Genomic DNA, 19,263 nt, shown 5'->3' with positions numbered 1-19,263 from the left:
TAATTAGAAATTCAATGGGGGACATCTTGAAAGGGTACTTCGAACTGACACAAATTATACTACTCAGTTCGATCTGAAATTTGATTGACATTTTACTGGCTGTATGGAAAACAATTTCATTTTTGTTTAATAAATCAACAACAGAAGTTAGTCCTGTACGGTGGCAATCATTTCAAATGATTTAACAGATGTTAATTGTTTAAAATGCTTAATACATAGCACTGTAAATATTTAAAACTTAAATGCCTTTGAAATGTAAATCCTGTAATACATAATTAAAATAAAATTTTAAAAATATTAGGTAACCCCCAAAATGAAAAGCTTGATGCAGCTTTCATAACCCTCTTGTCTTAATCCGAACCAACTATATATGACATGTTTTCGGACAAAATTGAATTTCTGGGGTTGTTTTTTGTTGGTTTTTTTTACGATAGTAAATAACACACACACAACTTAATAGAATCTTAATTTAATTCAACTTCATCAATATCACTTTCTAGTTTTATTTCACCACATTTATCCCAATCCTTAAGATTTGACCCAGTAAGAAAATTATCCCTTAAAACATTCCAAGTTGCAGGTTTATCTGATTCTTCTTTCTCTTGTTTGACCTGTAAGGAGGAGATGGAAATGCTGATTATTGTAGGTCATAAGAGGGCAAAATCGAATTAGAAGTGGAATTAGGGCAAATAGGGAAATATCATTTAAACAAATAGAGTGACGTAAAAACAGTGATGCATAAGGTATTACCTCTTGCTTCTTTATGCGAACATTATCTTCCACTCTCTCACTTTGCGCTTTACCCATGAGAACATCTAAAAATGCTCTTTTGTCAATGGACTTTAAGATTTTCTCTTCTTTTCTAATTGACCCATTAGCTTCTTTCAGCTTGCTGCTAATATCTTTTTGCTGTTCTCTAACAGCATTGAACAACTGAACTACACCCCTGAAACAAAATCGAAAATGAAAGAAGAATTAGTACCAGAAAATTCTCTCACCATCCCATAAAACTCTGCATCATACACTTTTAATTTCAAAAATAGGTCCTCTTTAAATAACCAACAGGCAACACTGAGATAAGTTGTAAGAGAGTAAATTATTTGTAGAAGTAACCACTTCAATTAAGCAATGAGTTTCATAACCAAAAATTGATCTACAAAAGAACAGAAGTATAAAGATAACTTACTTAGTTGCTATTTTAGACAATGCTCGCTCTCTTTCACGGTGCAGTATGGAAGGTTTGACTTTCCCTTCAGCTAATTGCGCTCTTCTCTGTCGGGTAAGCATAAGAAACATATTAGGAATATTTGAGTGAATAAAAGAGGTAAATATATAATAAAAAATGTTAATAACCAACCTTAATTTTGTCTTTGATTTTAACAAGGTCAGGTTTTAAATCTAATTCTTCGACTTTTGGTTTAACATCCTTATCTTCTACTTCACCATCAATTTCAAAACCATAATCCTCTTTTGCATCAGGTGATGCTTGTGAAGCAGTGACTTGGCTTAGCTTCTTCGCTTTAGCTAGCACAATGCTCTTCTTACCTTTTGGTTTCGATGTCCTAGAAAGTTAAAGAAATAAAAATTTGTTGCCTTTCAACACATACAGTAAAGTAAACAATGTACCACTTGCCCCAAATGCCCTTTAAACTGTGGGTGGGTAAAAATATACAATAAATAATTTTAATTAATTTATTATTAGTACCTCAAAATTTTAGCCATTGCATCTGCCCAGCCAGCATTGCCATGGAGCTTTGGATCACCAGTTTCAGTATCTGCATAGTTGCCTATGAAACCGTCAGCGACTTCGTTGTCTTCAGAGCTTGATGAATCGTTGTCTGCATCATTGTCATCATGGCCATCGACGTCCATCCAATCTTCCCCCTCAGCATTGTCGTCCTCAGACACACTATCCATGTCATCGTCGGACTCATTTTCTTCATCATCTTCTGTTCCTGAGTATTCCTCCTCACTGTTGTCATCAGCAGAACCACTAGCATTACTATCACTCTCGTCATTGGCATCGCTTGTACTCGGTTCACTAACACGTTCGTCCTCACTATCCCTCAAATCTGTCGGGAACATTAAAAGGAAACATGCTGTTATTAGAATGGAGCTGTGGGCTGTTGTAACTACAAAAACATCTTCTAACCTCAACCAACTCACGTGGCTTTCAACAATATCCACAAAAACATGAATAACTCCACTCAACATCTAAGCACAAGACAGCACCATTTCAGAAAACCATAAATAGCACCATACATACCCTGTGATTGCCGTAGCAAATGTTTCTGAGCCGAACTTGTACTCATTTTGGTTGTTTTTTTCGACGTGACGGCAGCCATTATGTTTACGTTCTATTCTTGCGCCGTTCTCTATTCCACCGTTCCGTAGTTCCGTACTGCGCCCCCCCTCCCCCTCGGTCCCCATTCCACCGTTCCTACAACTATTGAACGACGGAGATAAAACGTTCCTTTTGACAAAGCAGTGCTGCCAACTTACATTTCACATGAGTTAAAAGAAACGAGAAAAATAGTGAAGTAGCTTCAGTTTTCTGCCAATTTATATTTCTCCACGCAGCTTTCAAGAACGAAGCAAGTTGTTTAAAAAACCGGCAATCTATCCACGGTCATCCGATTCACCTTCTGCATAAAAATGAAATCCCTGAGTTTTAATTTCAAGTTGTCTTGACATAAAACCTTAGAAAGACTTGTTTATGTGCATTTTCAAATGATCAACAATTGTGCTCCGGTTTAGTCCAGTGTAGGGGACTTAAGCATTGAGGAAACTGAATGATGAATTAGGATGGATTGAGGTATAAAAAAAAGGAGTATGTTTGAATAAAATATATGCCAGCTTCGACAATTTAATAAATGTGATCAGACAGGCAGCTTACACTCAGGTGCAAACACATACTGGGCTTTTATAACGTCTTGTCATAATACAGTCAGTTAACACTAGATCATACACATAGGACATATTTACAAGCATATAAGACCTAGCATCAAAAAATGCAGTATTATATTAGGTACATTATGAAGCCAGCATTAAAAAGTAAAACTTTTCAGTCACAAAACTTGTCACTTCTTGAAACCACAATCTTATCCCTAAAAAGTAAGATACAAAAGAGGTAACACTTCTGTCCACTAGTGGACAAAGAATAACAATATTTACATAGTGATCATTCAAGCCCTCTCAGCAGGACTGACACCACTTAGCCTAATTTTAAACTTATACACATGGTTGTATAATACCATGAATCTCCATTGCCCCACTTCATTTGTAGTAGATACAACAGCATGATGCAGACATTTAGTCCATAGCTTTGTCACACAAGTTCAAAATCAAAACAATCAGTCCTCAAAACGAATAGAATTCACGGTCACATCAATCTGACCACCTCGGTAGCTCCCACGCTTCTTCTTAGTCTTCTCATGACGGAATGACTTGCCTCTGGTAAATCTCAAGTCTTCATTGGCTCTTTCACCCCAAGAGCCCCGTGAACCCCTCTGAAAATGGAATAAGACAGAAGATATTAAAAACCACAACCACACTGATAAGAGAGCACTTGTCAAGAGTGACCCAAGATTATATTCTGAACCTTATTTCTCAAGGAAGCAGACTAGGCGTTGGAGTCTGACAACTTACCATTCATCAAAAGTAATTTTCTTGTTGTTTGGGGTGCCAAAAGAATCACGTTTTTGGAACCCACCCCTTCCACCACGGTCTCCACCCCCAAATCCTCTGCCACCAAATCCACGTCCTCGTCCGCGACCATCCCTGTCTCCGAACCCACCACGACCTCCTCTACCACCCCTGTCGCCGAACCCACCGCGACCACCTCGGCCCCCTCTGTCGCCAAATCCACCACGACCACCTCGGCCTCCTCTGTCGCCAAACCCACCCCTACCCCCGCGACCACCTCTGTCGCCGAAGCCGCCTCTTCCTCTGAAGCCCCCACCACGACCTCCGAACGACCCTCTGCGATCTTCAGTCCACTTGGCATCTCCATTTTCCCCACCCTCCTCCTACACAGGAAAGGAAGGCAAATGTTAACAATGCATGAAAGACAACTTTGCAGTCATGTCCACAGCTCATGGGTTTCAGGATATATAATGTAAATGGCAGTGATTTGAACACTACACCAATAACTCTTCTGGGCCAAGAGTACGTCCATGCATTGTTACTATTTGCCTCCCTTGCCAACAAAAGTAGCAAGTTACCTTGGCGTCAAATGAGTTATTGGCGAAGCGTGGATCAACTGCTACAGTTTCAGCTCGCACTCTTCGGAATGGTTCAGAGAGGCGGCGAGCCTGATTTACTTTTGATTCGCAATCCTGAAACCCGTTTGAGTTGCAGAAATAAACCAATATTGAAAGTAAGTACATTCACTAGGAAAAATTACTCACCTCATTTTCCTGATCATCTCCTTTCACAAAATGGTTTGAGTATGGGCTAGCTGCTGGCTTTTTCTGCGTTTACAGTAAGAAGAATGAATACGGTGTACAAGGAAAGTTATTTCAACAGAAACTTCAGTAAACATAAATAACTTTATGAAGCCACTAACCAGTTTTGGTGTTTCATCCTCATCCTCTTCCTCAGAACTAGACTTCTCCCGTTTCCTTTTCTGAGGTGAAGCCTTGGCAGCAGGTTTAGGAGCAGGGGCACTTTCTTCACTAGAGTCAGAGTCCTCTGAAGAACTCTCCTTAGCAGGAGCAGCCTTGGCAGGGGTAACTGCACAAAAAAGATTTATATAATCCACTGCAAACTAGTCCAATCATTGAGATAAAAAAATTAAGGGGGCAGACATTGAAGGACAAGGCTTACCCTTCACAGGTACTTTTTTGGGAGCTTCCTCCTCATCTGAATCTTCATCTGAGTCTTCAGACGATGATTCCTTAGCTTTAGCAACAGCCTTCTTTACTGCAGGTGATTTGGCTGGAGTCGGAACCTTGACTGCTGGTTTGGCTGAAATGAAGTAAATGGAATAAAGGGCTACAAAAACACTGAACCATAGAGACACATCGATAGACAATATTTACATGAGTCAGAAGAATCACTGTCGCTGTCATCACTTGACTCTGCTGCTGCTTTAGCAGCTGGCTTGGCAGCTGGTTTGGCAGGTCCTTTAGATTGACCAGGCTTGAAAGCTGGAGTAACAACTTCGCCATCATCATCATCACCTGTAAATCAAGGGAAGAAATGAGGGTTGCGACACAAGGAAAATTAGAAGACATTCTTGAGAAGCCTGAACTTACTGTCATCGGACGATGAATCTTCTTTCTGAGCAACAGGCTTGGCAGGTGTCGGTTTCACCTGCTTCCCCTTAGGTGGTTCATCATCAGATGAATCTGAATCATCAGAACTTGATTCTTTCTTCTTGGCAGGAGTAGGTGCCTTGATGGGAGCAGCTTTGGCTGGAGCAGCCTTCGTTACAACCTTGGGAACAGTTTCTTCATCTTCAGAACTGTCGTCCGAGTCCTCACTGCTGCTTTCGGCTTTCTTTGCTGGAGTAGCCTTGGCAGGAGTGGCCTTGGCAGGGGTAGCCTTGGCAGGAGTAGCCTTGGCAGGAGTAGCCTTGGCAGGAGTAGCGGTCTTGGCTGGTGTAGCTGGTTTCTTGGTTGGAGCCTCATCTGAACTATCACTGTCATCACTGTCACTGGATTCTGCTTTCTTCGGCACAGCTGCCTTAGGAGTTGGTTTGGCAGGTGTAGACAGTTTCTTCGGTTGTTCCTCTTCAGAGCTACTGTCCTCACTACTGTATTGGAAAATCATAAGATGAGACCAGGTAAGACGAGGTCAATCAAACAAAATAAAAAATTAAACAAACCTTGACTTTGCAGCTTTGCCATTGGCAACTTTCTGAGCAGGTTTGGCAACACCATTTACTTTCTTGGGAGTTTCATCTTCGGATTCTGAAAAAGAAAACTAAGTAATGAAAATAATCACACTAAAAGATTAACAAGCAGCTGCTGTAAAACAAACCTGAACTAGATTCAGAACTTGAATCCTTCTTTGATTGATTCTTAACCACAATTTTCTTCGGAGATGTGCTGTAAGGCAAAGATTAAGAGAATAAGTAGATGAAATGCATTATGCTTTATATTTCAAGTGTTAACTCTAAAAGGACAACTACAATGGCTCACCTCTGATAATGTCTAACAACATCAAATATTGTGGGTGATCCTTTCGGTAATGTTACCTGCAATGAAAAATTCACATGTATCACTGGTAAATAACAAATAGGAAGTAGTTAAAACTGAACCACACGCACAAACGGTCCAGAATAGGACCGGTCACTAATATAAACTTTGGAGGCCTAAAGAAAGCCGTTGCATAGCATGGCGCAAGGCCGGTATATTTTCAGCCAACGCAGTTTAAATAGGTAAAATAGAGCCGTTTTGAGATGCTCAAATCGACAACCACCACAAAAGGTAAGTGTAACTAAGCACAGCACCCGGCGGTCATGAGCTGAGTCGCGCGTAAACAATAATTGGATGAGTTGAAACGCGCGTTTGCTCACACACGTGGTTATCATGTGGTGGGCGCCCATGCACACGCACTTACCGCTTTCGTCTTCTGTTGAAATAAATGTGCCAACGATTTGTCCTTTTTCGCCAGAAAATCGAACACAAGTGCACACACACCAACTTCGTCAACTGTAGCCATTGTAGAAACAACCTTTTCTACTTAAATCAATTTAGGCTTCAGCGGTGCAAGCACACGTTCCTGCTGAAGACGAAAAGGCCAAGCACGCTGCGATCAGCCAAGGAGTTGCGACGTTTGTGGCTCGGATTGGGGGAGAAGAAGAAGAAGAAAGACGAACCACGACACTTGCCGGAAATGGAATACCATTTATCGTCCAAGACCGGAAGCTCATCATTTGTCGTCGATCTATCGAATTAAGAAAAAAAACAACGAAAAATATCTTTTAAAAAACTCCTAAAGTGAATAGTGAAATTTTAAAAATTCGTCAACATTATTTCTCAATAGTTAAGATGAATTAAGTGATAATGTGATGTCTCAAAGTGGGTTAGGTGAACACCGTGCCATGTTCATGCACTCATGAGCCTTGTCGGATGGCCTTGAATCTTATCGGGGATGTAACTCAGCGGTAGAGTGTCTGCTTCGCATGCTGAAAGTCCTGGGTTCAAATCCCAGCATCTCCAGTGACTACCTTTTGATTTGACAATTTAAGCTAAATTTTCTGATTTTTAGAATGAATGACAATAAATTGAGTCATCAAGTTAAAAATTACTAATTCTGATAGTGGTTAGCTGCATTCTTGTCTGGTTGGTGTTGCAGTGCCGAAAAGTGAACGGACAAACAAGGATACACCGATTTTGTGGCGCAATGGCTACATTTGTGCTGTCTGCTGTGCGAACTCTTCAAAACAACTTTGGGTAACAGCAATAGTACACTAAGTGTCACTGCTCTTTTAAGTGCGGATTAAAATCGATCTCTAATAATATTTTCCTTTTTTTCTGTTATAACCCTATTTATTTAAAAATATGTTCTCTTCATCTCAAATATGAAAGGACCTAACCTCAGGTTATTTTGCCTTCATTCTCAGGCGACATAAATATTTTCTTGGATCCATTCACGATTTCCACTCCACTAATAAAAGCTCGGCTGAAGTGTCTGCAAACCTATCACAATCCAATAAAGCTGATTTAGAACTCAGCGATACGTGTGTGAAGAGACTACAAGAGATAGCTACTGAAGGGAGTTTCTTACGAGTTACTGTCGAAGGAGGCGGGTGTTCAGGATTTCAATATAAATTCGAGTTGGATTCCAAAACAAATGAAGATGACAGGTAAGAATTACATTGTGAAATGATTATAAGCTAAGTTACAAAATGTATAATGTGTTTTTAAACTTGAAAACTGTAGAATATTTTCCAAAGACGGAGCAAAAATAGTCATCGATGATGTTTCTTTGGGGTATGTGAAGGGCTCTGTGATAGATTTCCACACGGAGCTTATAAAGTCTGCCTTCCGCATAATCAACAACCCCATGGCAGAACAAGGATGTTCATGTGGAGCATCATTCTCTATAAAAATATAGGTGGTATATTAGTCAGTGCTAGTGCAACATACAAGCAGACTGACTATCCATTAGAAAAATAACAAATAAATTATGGTTGATATAGAAGTACACATTTAAGTATATAATATTATTTCTAATAAAGGCTGTGAAATTATTATTTTTTTTTTTGTTATTGGAATCCAATTACAGTCAATTACATTAATTACATTGAGAGCGACTCCACTGGGATCACAGGCAAAAAACGTCATAATGGGGTAGTTGTTTCTGAGGGTCGTACTAACAAAGATTTAGTGTATTACTACAATACATTAGTTGTTTTAAATAACTTTAAGAAAATTATAAAAGAGAGAAAATTAGAACTCACAACTAACAGAAAGCAAAGTATGACATTTAATAGAATAATCAATCATACAAAAGAGCATTTTTAAGCATATCATGACAACAATACATATACAAAGATAAATATTTGTAAAATAACTATTACCATCACAAAATTTGATCACATTCCTGAAAAATTAGTAGAAAAGAGATGAAGTTCAGGACCCATATTGTGACAAATCATCATAATTAATTGCCAGAACAACTTTTAAAGTGAATTACATGATTACAAACGATGGGTTTACTGATACCTGTCTAGCCAACAAACCCATTACTGATAAGAATTTTTGTCTCCATCATAGCATGATCATAGGTAGAAAGCCTTGACTAGCCCAAATTAATAATTTATTTGCTACCATTGTTCTCGGCAGCTTTGGTTTGTTAACACTTTTTCATATCTAATGAAGACTCAGTGCAAACAAAGACAATTATTTCTGTTTCCCTTTACTCTTGGACTGTATAGAAAGAAAGAGGCACATTAGAGGTCTACGGCATTAAAGTAACAACACATGAAAGATGTCAAAAATGAAATTTAATAGCTTGCCTTGGACTGAAACTTTAGATGGTCAATAGTGTCTTTTTGGAGGGCAAGTTTATCATTCATATTTGCTAAATGCTCAGACATTACTGCTAATTGAGCATCATAGCCTTGGGTAGTAGAAGTCAACTCTTCTGACAACCTTAAAGCTCGCTCTTCACATAATTTCTGACACTGTACAGCATCCTCGAGTCGAGCTTTCAGTACAGCACACTGCAATGGAACGTATTAAAATTTTCACATGCAATTATATAAAATTTAGATATCTTTTATAATTGAACACAGATGTTTTGTGTATTTTTTTCTTGCTTACCTCAGACATAAATGTTGTAGCTTTGCCTTCAGAGTTTTGACAGCTGGCCACTAATTCGTTAAGACGCGATCGAAAGTATTCCTTTAACTTTTCTTCTCTAGCCTCAACTTCTGGTGGTGTCATTGTTGGGACCACGAGTTTTCCCAACTATGAAATGAGAAATAACTGAATCAACTCAACCTCTTCAAAAATAAATCAACTTTCACTAAAGGGGCAGACCAGTAAAAATAAGGGATGTCAAGAAGCAATAGTAAAAATTTGAGTATTTATCATAGAGATTCGGAATTTGCTATTCCATTGAGCACATTGAGAGACCCATTCTCGCAGTGTGGTTATCCCAGGTGACAAGAAAGGTGCCGATTTGTGTCAAGTAAAATGGTTAACTCCACCTTAGGGCTGCAGCTACAGTGCCTACCACTAGAAACTTGAGTTAAAAATATTAATGTTTAGAATGAGGCAACAATTCATAGAGAAGAAACATTAAGAACAGAGTAAGTTTCATACTTTTCACTCAATTTGAGTACTTAAGAGTTTATATATCACAACATCCGTGGTAGGCACTGAGCGTACTGGTTTTAGTAGTATATGGTTCAAATAAGAATTTTCTGGCTCAAATGGAACGCCCTGAAGTATACACACACCATGGCTGACTCAGGAAGTTAGGGGAGATTCGCACTTTCCTCATAACCAGCGATAACTCTAACTTGCCAGAATGAGTCTCTTTATGAGTTAAATGGAATACCCAGATACGTCTCTGCAATGTACACTGAATTTTTGCCAACTGTTTTTGGAAAACACTGTTTTTAAAAAGTCTGCTCCCTGAAACATCAAAAACTTACCAAATTTGTTACAACTGTTTTAGTCCCATCACTATCTTTGGTTTCTGTTACAGCAGGTGATGAATTTTTCACATTTTCCTTGATAATAACAATCAAATTAAAACATAATGCTTGCTTTGCTTAGATTACACCCATAACGATTTGACACTTACTTCATGTGATTCTTGACGCATAAGCAGCAGGTGATATTCTTGCTGCCAATGTTCACGGTCCCTCTCAGCTTGAGCAGCCTGGTCCTGAATAGAATGTAGCTGAGACAGAAGAGCTTTACAACTTTCTGCTTTGCTTCGAATCTCAACTTGTACGTTTAAAGCTTCTTCATAAGGGACTGAGCGAGGCTCCTCCTGAGAGAAAGTATAGGATCAAAGATTGATTTAAATTTTGAAGAATAAAAACGAATGAACTTAAAAGTAACACTCACTTGCTCTAAAGAGGCGAGGTAATAAGCTGCTCTTTTCCTAAATGCTGTTACAGTTGGATGCGCTTGTTTACCACATTGAGAATCTCCCCCATGTGAGGACTGGTACCCATCCAAAACTTCTACCACCTAATAAAAAAATTAGAAAGATTAGACAACAATATGATCAGATGAAAATTACCGATTTTAAGGTGGAACAAAAAAGAAATTTATGAATAATATTTATAGGTATATTAGGAAATCGCAACCTTTTTGGCAGACGTAACAGCTGAGGCTAATGTGCTCAAAATACCATCTGATTCCTCTTGAATATTGACATCTAAATTGGTTCCATTTTCCTTTTCGACAGAAAATTTAACAGTATATGCACATAGTAAATCTGAAATTTCAAACAAAATTTACAATAGAAAAGTCATATTACGTGCAAAACATATGTCAGAGCACAATGTTAATTAATGTGTTCATAAATATTGTATACCTTGTATAGCTTCGTGCAGAAGCTTTAGAGCTTGACCCAATTCATTAAGAAATCGATGCTGAGATTCAACAGGATGCTGAGAGTGTCTTCTGTCTATAAAATTAGATTTAAGGAACAGATAGAAAAGTTCTTGAAAAGGTAAAGTTCTTGAAAAGGTACATTAATTATGCATAGTCCTAGTAATCTTACTCTGTCCAGCCAGAAGTTGAACATAACCGGATATCTTAATGATCTGCACACTGAATTGTGCAGAACATGAAACAACATCCCGACTTGCAGCAAGTAGTTCATCAGATGCTCCAAAAAGAACACATTCTTCTTCCATGCTATATCAAAAAATGAGTGTTTAAATCTCAAAAGTAATAACTATTGATAAGTTTCTAACAAAATACATAGGAATTCAAACAAAACTTTACCTGAGCTGGCAATAGGGCTGCAGCTTCTGGAGATAAAGACTGTAACACCTGAGAGGCCTACTGAAGGCAAACAACGAAGGGGCAGTGTCAAGAGTCCAAGTTTCACATTCAAGGCCTTGTTGAAAGTCAAAATAACCCTGCTTTAGCTGGTGCAATTGTCTTCCACTATCAAGAAGGTGCTCAGAAAACTGCAAAAGCATAAGAAAAATTGAATGTGAAAAATTATAACAAAACAAAGACATTTACAAAGCAACTTAGATAAATTTTACAAACCTTCGAATTAAGTGGGCTAAGAGTGCCATGCACAATTAACAGACGATTACGCACATGTGAATGGAAGGCCTCAAGAGCACTTGCCATTTCTTCAACATGAGTGCCAGCCACATTCACAGTCCTTAGCACCTTTGCCTGGTGCCCTCGATCATGATGTGGGATGTTTAATTCATTTAGATCTCGATCACCTACAAAGATGAATGAAAACAGGCACTGACAGTCAAGGTCTGCAAACTCTGCATTTGATATTCAAGGTGAAGGTGCTTACTCGAATCAATAAAAGGGAGATGAGTTCTAATAATTCTTGTTGCATCCTCTAGCTGTGAGGTGAGTTGAAGTCGCTGAGAGTTTAATTCCCGTGCATGCCCAGTCAGTTCTATGTTTGATTTTTGTAATGCCTCAACCCTTTGGTCTAGGCGACTGTTAACATGATGTGATGAAGTGTTGGAAGCAGCAGGTAACGAAGATCCAACAGAAGCAGATGCTTTCTCAGCCTCAAGTTTCACAAGTGCTTTCTGAGGAAGATATATTAGGTGTAAAAAGACATGACTTACTCAATAAAAGCCCTTAGGTCTCGGTATAAAGTACCTTATGTTGGTCTTGTTGAGTGCGCAATTCATGCTCTAATTGTTCAATCCTCTGAGAAAGGTGTTCAATGTCTTGACGGTGGGATTCTTCCTTGTCATGCAGCTTGGAAAGAACAAGACAAAAAGTTCTCTAGTAACAATCAAATATAATCATAAAAAATAAATATTATGTAAGAGTACTCACTAAGGACAATAATTTAGCATTTTCAGTTATAGTTTTATGTAGTTCCTCTCCCATCACCTCATTATTATACCCAGTACTAGTATCAGGTGTCTTACTTTTACTTTTCTTCACTTTGCTCTGAAGGTAAAACATAATAAAAATGAAAAATACTTTAGTTGAAAAAGTTGTCTCACTTCCAACAATGAAGTTCTATTAACTACACACCATTGATTCAAGTTCATCCTGCAGCACAGTGACCCGCTTCGTAAGCTGTTGGTTACGAAATGTAAGGCTGTCCATTTCTTGTTCAGCTTTCCGCAAGCCCTGCTCTCTCTCCTTAAGTGTATCACGGAGCTCTGAGTTTTTTGTCTGCTCATCTAATACAGCTTTTTTCAGAACAGCAACCTGAGCACGAACCTATGTCCATGAGAGAAACAAGCAAACAAAACTGTAAACTGATGTTTTTTCAACTATGTAAGTTTAATGAATAAATAAAAATTTACCTTGGAATACTCTGATGCTACTTTCTGATATTTTGTTTGCAAATCTCCGCTGATTCCATCCATGATTGATTTTAAGGAAAGGAACTTATCTGGACCAAAAAACAAATAATAAAATACATTTGACGAAGTGGAATATGAAGACCACATAATGTTAGGAATACATGAAATTCATTCTGAAAGATCAAAATAAAAGCAAGCATACATGAGTTTTATTTTAGAATGAAATACCAAAGATGTCTGAATGGAAGACATTCTATTGAAAAAGAATAAAAGACAGGCAAAAGCTCAAGGCTGCACCTTCATACATTACACAATTATGCTTTAAAAGTGGTTTAATGGTTTATAGTTATTTTAAGTGACAACTGTCAAACACTTACTTGGATTGGTACAGAAATCAAATCTGAGGTTACTTTGAAAAATTAAAGAAATACTGTGACTGCAAAGAATATGAACTACTTTTAATTCTAGTCTTGCATTGTAACATTGTGCTCATTCATAACATATAATAGTCTATCCTTTAATGTCCACAAGAGTTTAGGTGTTGGTTCAAAATTTTGAGGTTGGGGGGGCGTCGTTGATGATGGGTGATTGGTTGGAAAAGGGGGGGGGGAGGCGAGGCATTATTTGCAGATTAAAGTAACAGAGTAACAGTGAAAAAACGAACAAAGAAATCGACATTTAAAATAAAAATCGAAGAGACTACTTTACTTGGTCTTTTGTCTCTGACTTTGAGTCGTTAGACTCGTCCTCGAGTCTGAGTCTGGAGTCTCGCGTCTCGCGTGTTGCCATCCAGCTGTTTTAAAAAACCCGCGATTTGTTTTAAGTGCAGGAGAGAAACTGTAGGAGAAACGGGATAGAATTTTCTACTTTTGAAAAACAATTTAGGTGAACTATGACCTCTGTTATCCAATTTAATTATAATTTATCTTTATGAAGGATATCATACATCTGCATGTCTTGCAGGGCTGATGAAGAAGGAATCATGTTTGTCATCGATTTTTAGACTTAACGTTTGCAGCCTTTTGAGGAAAATCCCGCCAAAATTGTCGCAAACAAACGTCAAATCAAGAAGAGAGATGTGCGTGCAGTATCTCGTGTCTGTGTAGGTGGTGAAAGCTTGGAAATTAAGCGGATATATACTTATACTCGTCTCTTTCTCTTCAGTTCAACAGCTTTTTGTTTTCTTGTACTGTTCTTTCATTGAAGATGGTTCGTACCAAGGCCGACACAACTGGTGTGAAAGGTGCATAATGATATAATTTGTTTTCTTAACCTGTTCTGACCCACACATTCAGGCGCTACACTGTTAATGCTGATGAAATTCATCACAGATTCATTAATCTATTGTTGTATATTTTTTTAGTGTTGTAGCTCCCATTGATTTTTCAAACTTCATTTTTCAGCATCTGGTGCCAAGGCTCCTCGAAAGGCTCTATCCAGTACTCCTACTCGCAGTGTGAGCTCTGAAAGCGATGGCAAAAGTAGGTTTGTCTACCCTCTGTAACTTTATCCATCAAAAAATTTAACTTTTTATCTCACACTTTGCAACTTCCCACTTTGCAGATAAAACTCATGGTGGAGGAAATTCATACCATCCACGTGAAACCCCAGGCTGGCAAAAACCCATTACAACGTTTTTTGTCCGACCACAACCTGAAAGTTGTAGTAACTCTGAGGTAATTGTAAGATATTCACTGGCAAAATTTACCTTTTACAATGATTATTAATTTAATTTTGTGTTGTTTCAGGAACAGACCTCATCTGAAACTGTATCTCCCAACTCAGACAACTAGATGACATGAGTGATTTCAGTTTTAAACTTCATTTGATCTCAATTTTATAAGTGTTTCTTCTATCTCTCTTTGGCAGTATTGTGTTATGCCATTTATCATTAATTTAATTGTCAACATGTCTGTGATAATGCGCTTAAATTAGTGATGCCTTTAAGTTTCACAGACCTGTAATGTTTTGTCTGTTCCCTATTGATGAGTCTGTTCTCCACTTTGAAATTCTTTCATACCGATATTACCAATATGTAGGTCAGTTGATTACTTTAGAAGCTTTTCAATGTAGGTAAGAGGTATCTTCAATAGAAATTTGTTGTTGAACATCATCTAGTTTTTAGAATGGCTTTTTAATTGTTGACTGCAATATATTAACAAAAGCTAATAAATATTCAAATAAAAACGGGTAATGATGGCACTGTCATCACTCAAGTAACCCAATAGTTCGTGTTTTCAACTCAATAAATGTTTTGACAACCTAAACAAAATTGTTTTAATTTTCATTATCCAATTAAAGATGGTAATAACTAAAATGTTCTTTTAACAAGAATGCATCAGATCTGCACTCAAAGTAGTTGGAATAGTTGTTTCATTCATTCACTCTTAATATTTACATTCATTACTATTATCACTCTTTATCATCTTTTCCTTGACTATCATACAATTACTATCACAGGCTCTGGCTAGTTTGGGTTCATCTTAATTAAAACCCTTGTAGAAAGAGATGTCAATGCAATGGTTTAAGATTACACTGAATTGGAGGGTTGCTGGTTTTCTGCCAGAAGCCACAGCAGACCTTCAACAAAAGGCATCCAACCACAATGCAAAACAAGATAACACAATTCAGCACTTAGTGCTTTTTAACGAGAAGAATTACATTCCTTAACATATTATATGAAAAAGATGACAAAGATTTACAACATTTCCATTGAAAACTACTAAGTGATTAATTTCATGTGTGCTTCTGTGGCAATATCTTAATTTTGCAGGTACTGTTTACCACCACTGCTTTATGAGCATACAGAAAATGTACTAGGAAAATTGTGGTCAAAAAACAATGCAGACTTGTCACTAGCTATAGGTAGTTCTACTGGTGTGGCTCACTAACAATGGCAGAGTTAGAGTTGAGTCTTACATACATGACCCAGATCCACATTCCAGTTTATAGCACCAAGTTGCATTGCAAAATAAAATAATGAAAAACTGTCATTTGTCATTTATCAGAACCACAGTTCTCATAAAATAGAAGTGGAACATGAAGACAAATTACCCCCCCCCCCCCTTTTTCTTTCCTTCTTCCATATTTCACAAATATTAATAAAATGAGCAAAAGGTATTTAGTTAAAGATGCAGACCAGATCACTTCAGGAGTATCCGCGGTTTGCAGGTATTACAATAACAGTCCTGAGTACTGACTCATATATAAAACTTACACATCGTGGAAGAAACATAAATTAAAATGCAGGTCTCATCAATCTTTGGCAGTAAGAAGCTTGAGAACTTCAGTCACATGTACACTACGGTACTGTGATGAAAATTGTATGTACTCCAACAATGTACTCCAATTATAATATTGTCTAAAATGAATGAATGTTACTTCAGTTCAATTTGATTAGTATAGGAAAAAACCACTTAAACCACAAACATAAACAGAATAAGTTTTGGCAGCAGGTTGGGGTCAAGTAAAGACCATTACGTCCCTTCAACAAACATTTCCAATTCATCTAAACCAAGATTCAAAAAGTCTCCCAAACACTTTACATATACATCTCCCATAAATCACTTAATAAAACAATTAAAGATAAATAACTAGCAAAAACTTGCACAAATTTACACGCTTTCAATATACAATTCAAAATTAATTAAAATCCTAAGATAAAAATTTACTATTCAAATTATTTACAATCGCACCAATTCAGCTATGAATGCGTTGTTGACCTAGTCATAACATTCCACATTAAAGCACAAGCACCAAATTTGAGACAGTTTGCTTTATCCCTTGTCTCACTAATCACTCTCGATTTCTGAAAAGCACACATTTTCTAATAGCACAAGGTTTAGGTGTACTTGACATTTAAATTCAAGCCATAACTTGAAGCATGAGCTTGATAACTTTATTATCAATACTGTACCACAACTACCAGAATTTAAAGAGGCTACAACAAGCATCATCATAATTCGCTAACAATAGCTGAAAGGAGGAATAAGAGAGGACAACAATCCCCTACAGTTATAAAACCTGAGATGAGAGACTTAAAAAGTGGGATAAAATAAGAGATCATTCTTTGGCATGCAAAGATTCTACTGAGCAATATTTTGCAAGAAAAATATTTAACATAAGTTTTTGAGTAATAAGTACTGCCCACATTAAGTAAAATTGTAAAATCTTCAAAACTTCTGAGTTTATGAGCAAAACTGATGTAGCTCTTCTTTTTTTCACTTTAATGGTTTCACTGGTATGGAAAATGATATTTTGGTAACTAAAGGCCACTACAGGAGTATTAACCACAATTAACTGAATTATAAAATATACATTAGCTTGGTTGTGGCTCAATTATTGGAGTATTCTTATGGAGAATGCTTACAGGTCTACTATTGGCACTTTGGCCACCTGCAGCTCGTCTTCTATTCATTGTCTGTTGATGTGCTTGCAGCTGCTGCTGCTGTAGTTGTTGTCTTTTCACATCTTGGGGACCAGATAAAACCTCACAGTACTCACGGATCAAATTAGCTATTTGGAATGCCTGAAAACAAAACAAAAACTTGTAATCTGAACATTCCGGTTGTAGTTAAAAAGAAAACAACCTTAGCTGCTTATCCAATAATTTACCTGTGAAGTAGTAAGAATTACTTTGCTTTGTTTACGATCACTTCCTGTGATGATCATAAGGCAATTCACAGCTGGAGAATAACTCAGAATGCTCTCATATTCATATGAGCACAGAGCATTTCTAGACCGATGCTCAAGAAGATGAAGACCTGTTTGGTCTACAGCCAACCACAAAACTCTTGGCCAATTTGATGTGAAGGATTGCTGAGAAAATGAAGAGCATGTTAACCAAAGTTTTCGTCAGTTGACATCTGGCTTTCTCTTAATCAAATTTGAAATGACTTACCATCACATCAAAAATAGTAGCCCTGTGAAGGGGCCAGCTTTGAATGAGATTCAGAAATGCTTGTTTTGCTTCTGGTGGTGTCATTCCCGAAAGAGATTGATGATGCATCACAACAGCCTCTGCAGGGACAACGGGCACTAAACGGGGAGCCAAACAGTGACTAGCAACTGAACGATAGTCAAGAAGACTTTCTTCCCAATCACCTAGCTCTAGTTGTGACTGCAAGGCAGTCAACATGACCTGAAGATTAGAAATTACAAAAATTAAGATCAGATCTCACTGGTTGTATTTACCGAAGATGAGGCAGTGACAATTGCTAAAAGGTAATTAAAATTACTATCATAATGCCAGTAAGTCAGTAATTAATTTCAAAACTCACAGCTTCCATTTCTGTAATTGGATAACGATCACATCGAAGCCCGTGAAGAACTTGATGGTAGAGAAGTTCTTTTTCAACAGGATCATTTAGATCAACATATTCATCAAGGAACAAATGCTTTTTGAATAGAAACAGAGGTTGAGGAGCAGACTGTTGTGCTTGCTGTCCTCTTCGACCAATAGTGCCAGTTGAAGTGCCAGTTGAAGCACCACTATTTGTCTGCCCTGTATTTTCAGCTGCCAATGTAGCACGGTATCTTTCCCACTTCGACATCACATCAGCAACTTTCTCATCAGGCATTAAACTGCGCTCCGAACTCCCGAGTACTTCATAAATGGCATAGCCTATTTATTTCGTAAAAAGAGAGGTAATTAATTTATTGAAAATGTGAAAAATGCAAACCATCTTCAATGTGAACAAAAGTTTACCCAATGCTTTCTCCCGCAAGCCAATTTTAGTCTTTACGATTTCCATCACATCTCTTGCAGTGGCTGAAGGGTGGAACTCCACTGCATGATATTGACCATCCATGAAATGGAACCTTGCATATATTGGCCTACGATTGATAGTGCACATGATTTCTTCTCTGGAAGGAGGCCACTGCCGTCTTCTAGTACCTTGTGTTTTGTAAAGGCACTTTGATAGAAAACATAAAGTCAGATTAGTACAACTAAAACCAATAAATAATACCAAATCATTCTAGTCAACACATTCCACTCCTAACCTTTTCAGCAAAACGAGCAAACTTTCCCTCTTCTGTTACAAAGTCTGAAGCACATCTCTTCAAGTGGGCAATAAGATAACGGCGCAATGGCTTCTGCGGAGGTAAAATGACAGAGCATGCCAGAGAGAGCAAGGCCCAATGTCTCAGATTAACCCGGGAATTAGGATCAGGATGTTCTGTGGTTTGCTTTATCAACTGTAAATACAGTTCTGCTAAGAGATGTTCTGATCTCATACAGCGTTCCATTATTGATTTAATAAGATTAATATGTTCATCTTCAGCTCTGCGTACACTGTCACCTAAAG

General features: G+C 37.7%; 5 protein-coding genes and 1 non-coding gene across 10 annotated transcripts in view; 2 read left to right on the top strand and 4 right to left on the bottom strand.

The window, feature by feature from the left end:
- Nucleotides 1-453: 453 nt before the first annotated feature.
- Nucleotides 454-2,411, bottom strand: LOC113205419 (RRP15-like protein). The gene is made up of 6 exons (XM_026421036.2): nucleotides 2,267-2,411; nucleotides 1,706-2,072; nucleotides 1,358-1,562; nucleotides 1,187-1,272; nucleotides 751-946; nucleotides 454-611 (listed from the first exon to the last, which is right to left on the bottom strand). Exons 1-6 carry the CDS (start codon nucleotides 2,343-2,345, stop codon nucleotides 465-467), a joined length of 1,080 nt encoding a protein of 359 aa, XP_026276821.1. The 5' UTR covers nucleotides 2,346-2,411; the 3' UTR covers nucleotides 454-464.
- A 424-nt stretch (nucleotides 2,412-2,835) lies between these two features.
- Nucleotides 2,836-6,839, bottom strand: LOC113205418 (nucleolar protein dao-5). 2 transcript variants are annotated; one of them, XM_026421035.2, is made up of 11 exons: nucleotides 6,568-6,838; nucleotides 6,147-6,202; nucleotides 5,986-6,053; nucleotides 5,831-5,915; nucleotides 5,259-5,758; nucleotides 5,043-5,183; nucleotides 4,828-4,968; nucleotides 4,568-4,734; nucleotides 4,410-4,472; nucleotides 4,224-4,337; nucleotides 2,836-3,509 (listed from the first exon to the last, which is right to left on the bottom strand). In XM_026421035.2, exons 1-11 carry the CDS (start codon nucleotides 6,667-6,669, stop codon nucleotides 3,354-3,356), a joined length of 1,593 nt encoding a protein of 530 aa, XP_026276820.1. In that variant the 5' UTR covers nucleotides 6,670-6,838; the 3' UTR covers nucleotides 2,836-3,353. The 2 variants fall into 2 exon arrangements, with proteins under 2 accessions (XP_026276820.1, XP_026276819.1); XM_026421034.2 differs by lacking the exon at nucleotides 4,224-4,337 and adding an exon at nucleotides 3,649-4,028 and having other exon boundaries at nucleotides 3,360-3,509; nucleotides 6,568-6,839.
- A 258-nt stretch (nucleotides 6,840-7,097) lies between these two features.
- On the top strand, nucleotides 7,098-7,169 carry Trnaa-cgc (transfer RNA alanine (anticodon CGC)). Its single transcript has one exon. It is a non-coding gene; the product is annotated as a tRNA-Ala (tRNA).
- LOC113205420 (iron-sulfur cluster assembly 2 homolog, mitochondrial) lies at nucleotides 7,119-8,206 on the top strand. Its single transcript, XM_026421037.2, has 3 exons — nucleotides 7,119-7,403; nucleotides 7,574-7,816; nucleotides 7,893-8,206. The coding sequence occupies exons 1-3, from the start codon at nucleotides 7,354-7,356 to the stop codon at nucleotides 8,065-8,067; spliced, it is 468 nt and encodes a 155-aa protein (XP_026276822.1). The 5' UTR covers nucleotides 7,119-7,353; the 3' UTR covers nucleotides 8,068-8,206.
- A 210-nt stretch (nucleotides 8,207-8,416) lies between these two features.
- On the bottom strand, nucleotides 8,417-13,748 carry LOC113205417 (protein phosphatase 1 regulatory subunit 21). 3 transcript variants are annotated; one of them, XM_052267186.1, is made up of 17 exons: nucleotides 13,664-13,748; nucleotides 12,956-13,044; nucleotides 12,678-12,869; nucleotides 12,474-12,590; nucleotides 12,291-12,392; nucleotides 11,971-12,217; nucleotides 11,703-11,890; nucleotides 11,430-11,617; nucleotides 11,203-11,339; nucleotides 11,014-11,106; nucleotides 10,784-10,914; nucleotides 10,539-10,664; nucleotides 10,270-10,461; nucleotides 10,118-10,195; nucleotides 9,279-9,425; nucleotides 8,972-9,178; nucleotides 8,417-8,882 (listed from the first exon to the last, which is right to left on the bottom strand). In XM_052267186.1, exons 2-17 carry the CDS (start codon nucleotides 13,016-13,018, stop codon nucleotides 8,856-8,858), a joined length of 2,235 nt encoding a protein of 744 aa, XP_052123146.1. In that variant the 5' UTR covers nucleotides 13,019-13,044; nucleotides 13,664-13,748; the 3' UTR covers nucleotides 8,417-8,855. The 3 variants fall into 3 exon arrangements, with proteins under 3 accessions (XP_052123146.1, XP_026276817.1, XP_052123147.1); XM_026421032.2 differs by lacking the exon at nucleotides 13,664-13,748 and adding an exon at nucleotides 13,333-13,547; XM_052267187.1 differs by lacking the exon at nucleotides 13,664-13,748 and adding an exon at nucleotides 13,158-13,181.
- A 1,322-nt stretch (nucleotides 13,749-15,070) lies between these two features.
- The window catches only part of LOC113205440 (myosin-I heavy chain), a 50,485-nt gene continuing 46,292 nt past the window's right edge, over nucleotides 15,071-19,263 (bottom strand). For both annotated transcript variants that reach the window (XM_052267184.1, XM_052267185.1), the window contains 6 exons: nucleotides 18,959-19,257; nucleotides 18,663-18,870; nucleotides 18,235-18,578; nucleotides 17,856-18,095; nucleotides 17,570-17,773; nucleotides 15,071-17,483 (listed from right to left, as the gene is read on the bottom strand). In XM_052267184.1, the coding sequence (XP_052123144.1) occupies nucleotides 17,274-17,483; nucleotides 17,570-17,773; nucleotides 17,856-18,095; nucleotides 18,235-18,578; nucleotides 18,663-18,870; nucleotides 18,959-19,257 (1,505 nt within the window). In that variant the 3' untranslated portion in view covers nucleotides 15,071-17,273. The remainder of the gene's footprint in view (nucleotides 17,484-17,569; nucleotides 17,774-17,855; nucleotides 18,096-18,234; nucleotides 18,579-18,662; nucleotides 18,871-18,958; nucleotides 19,258-19,263) is intronic.

The sequence above is a fragment of the Frankliniella occidentalis genome, unplaced genomic scaffold (genome assembly GCF_000697945.3).
Source record: "Frankliniella occidentalis isolate FOCC.00 unplaced genomic scaffold, Focc_3.1 Scaffold47, whole genome shotgun sequence".
NCBI classification, from domain to species: domain Eukaryota; kingdom Metazoa; phylum Arthropoda; class Insecta; order Thysanoptera; family Thripidae; genus Frankliniella; species Frankliniella occidentalis.
Note: the sequence above shows the minus strand (reverse complement) of the source record. Positions and strands in the feature narration are given on the sequence as shown.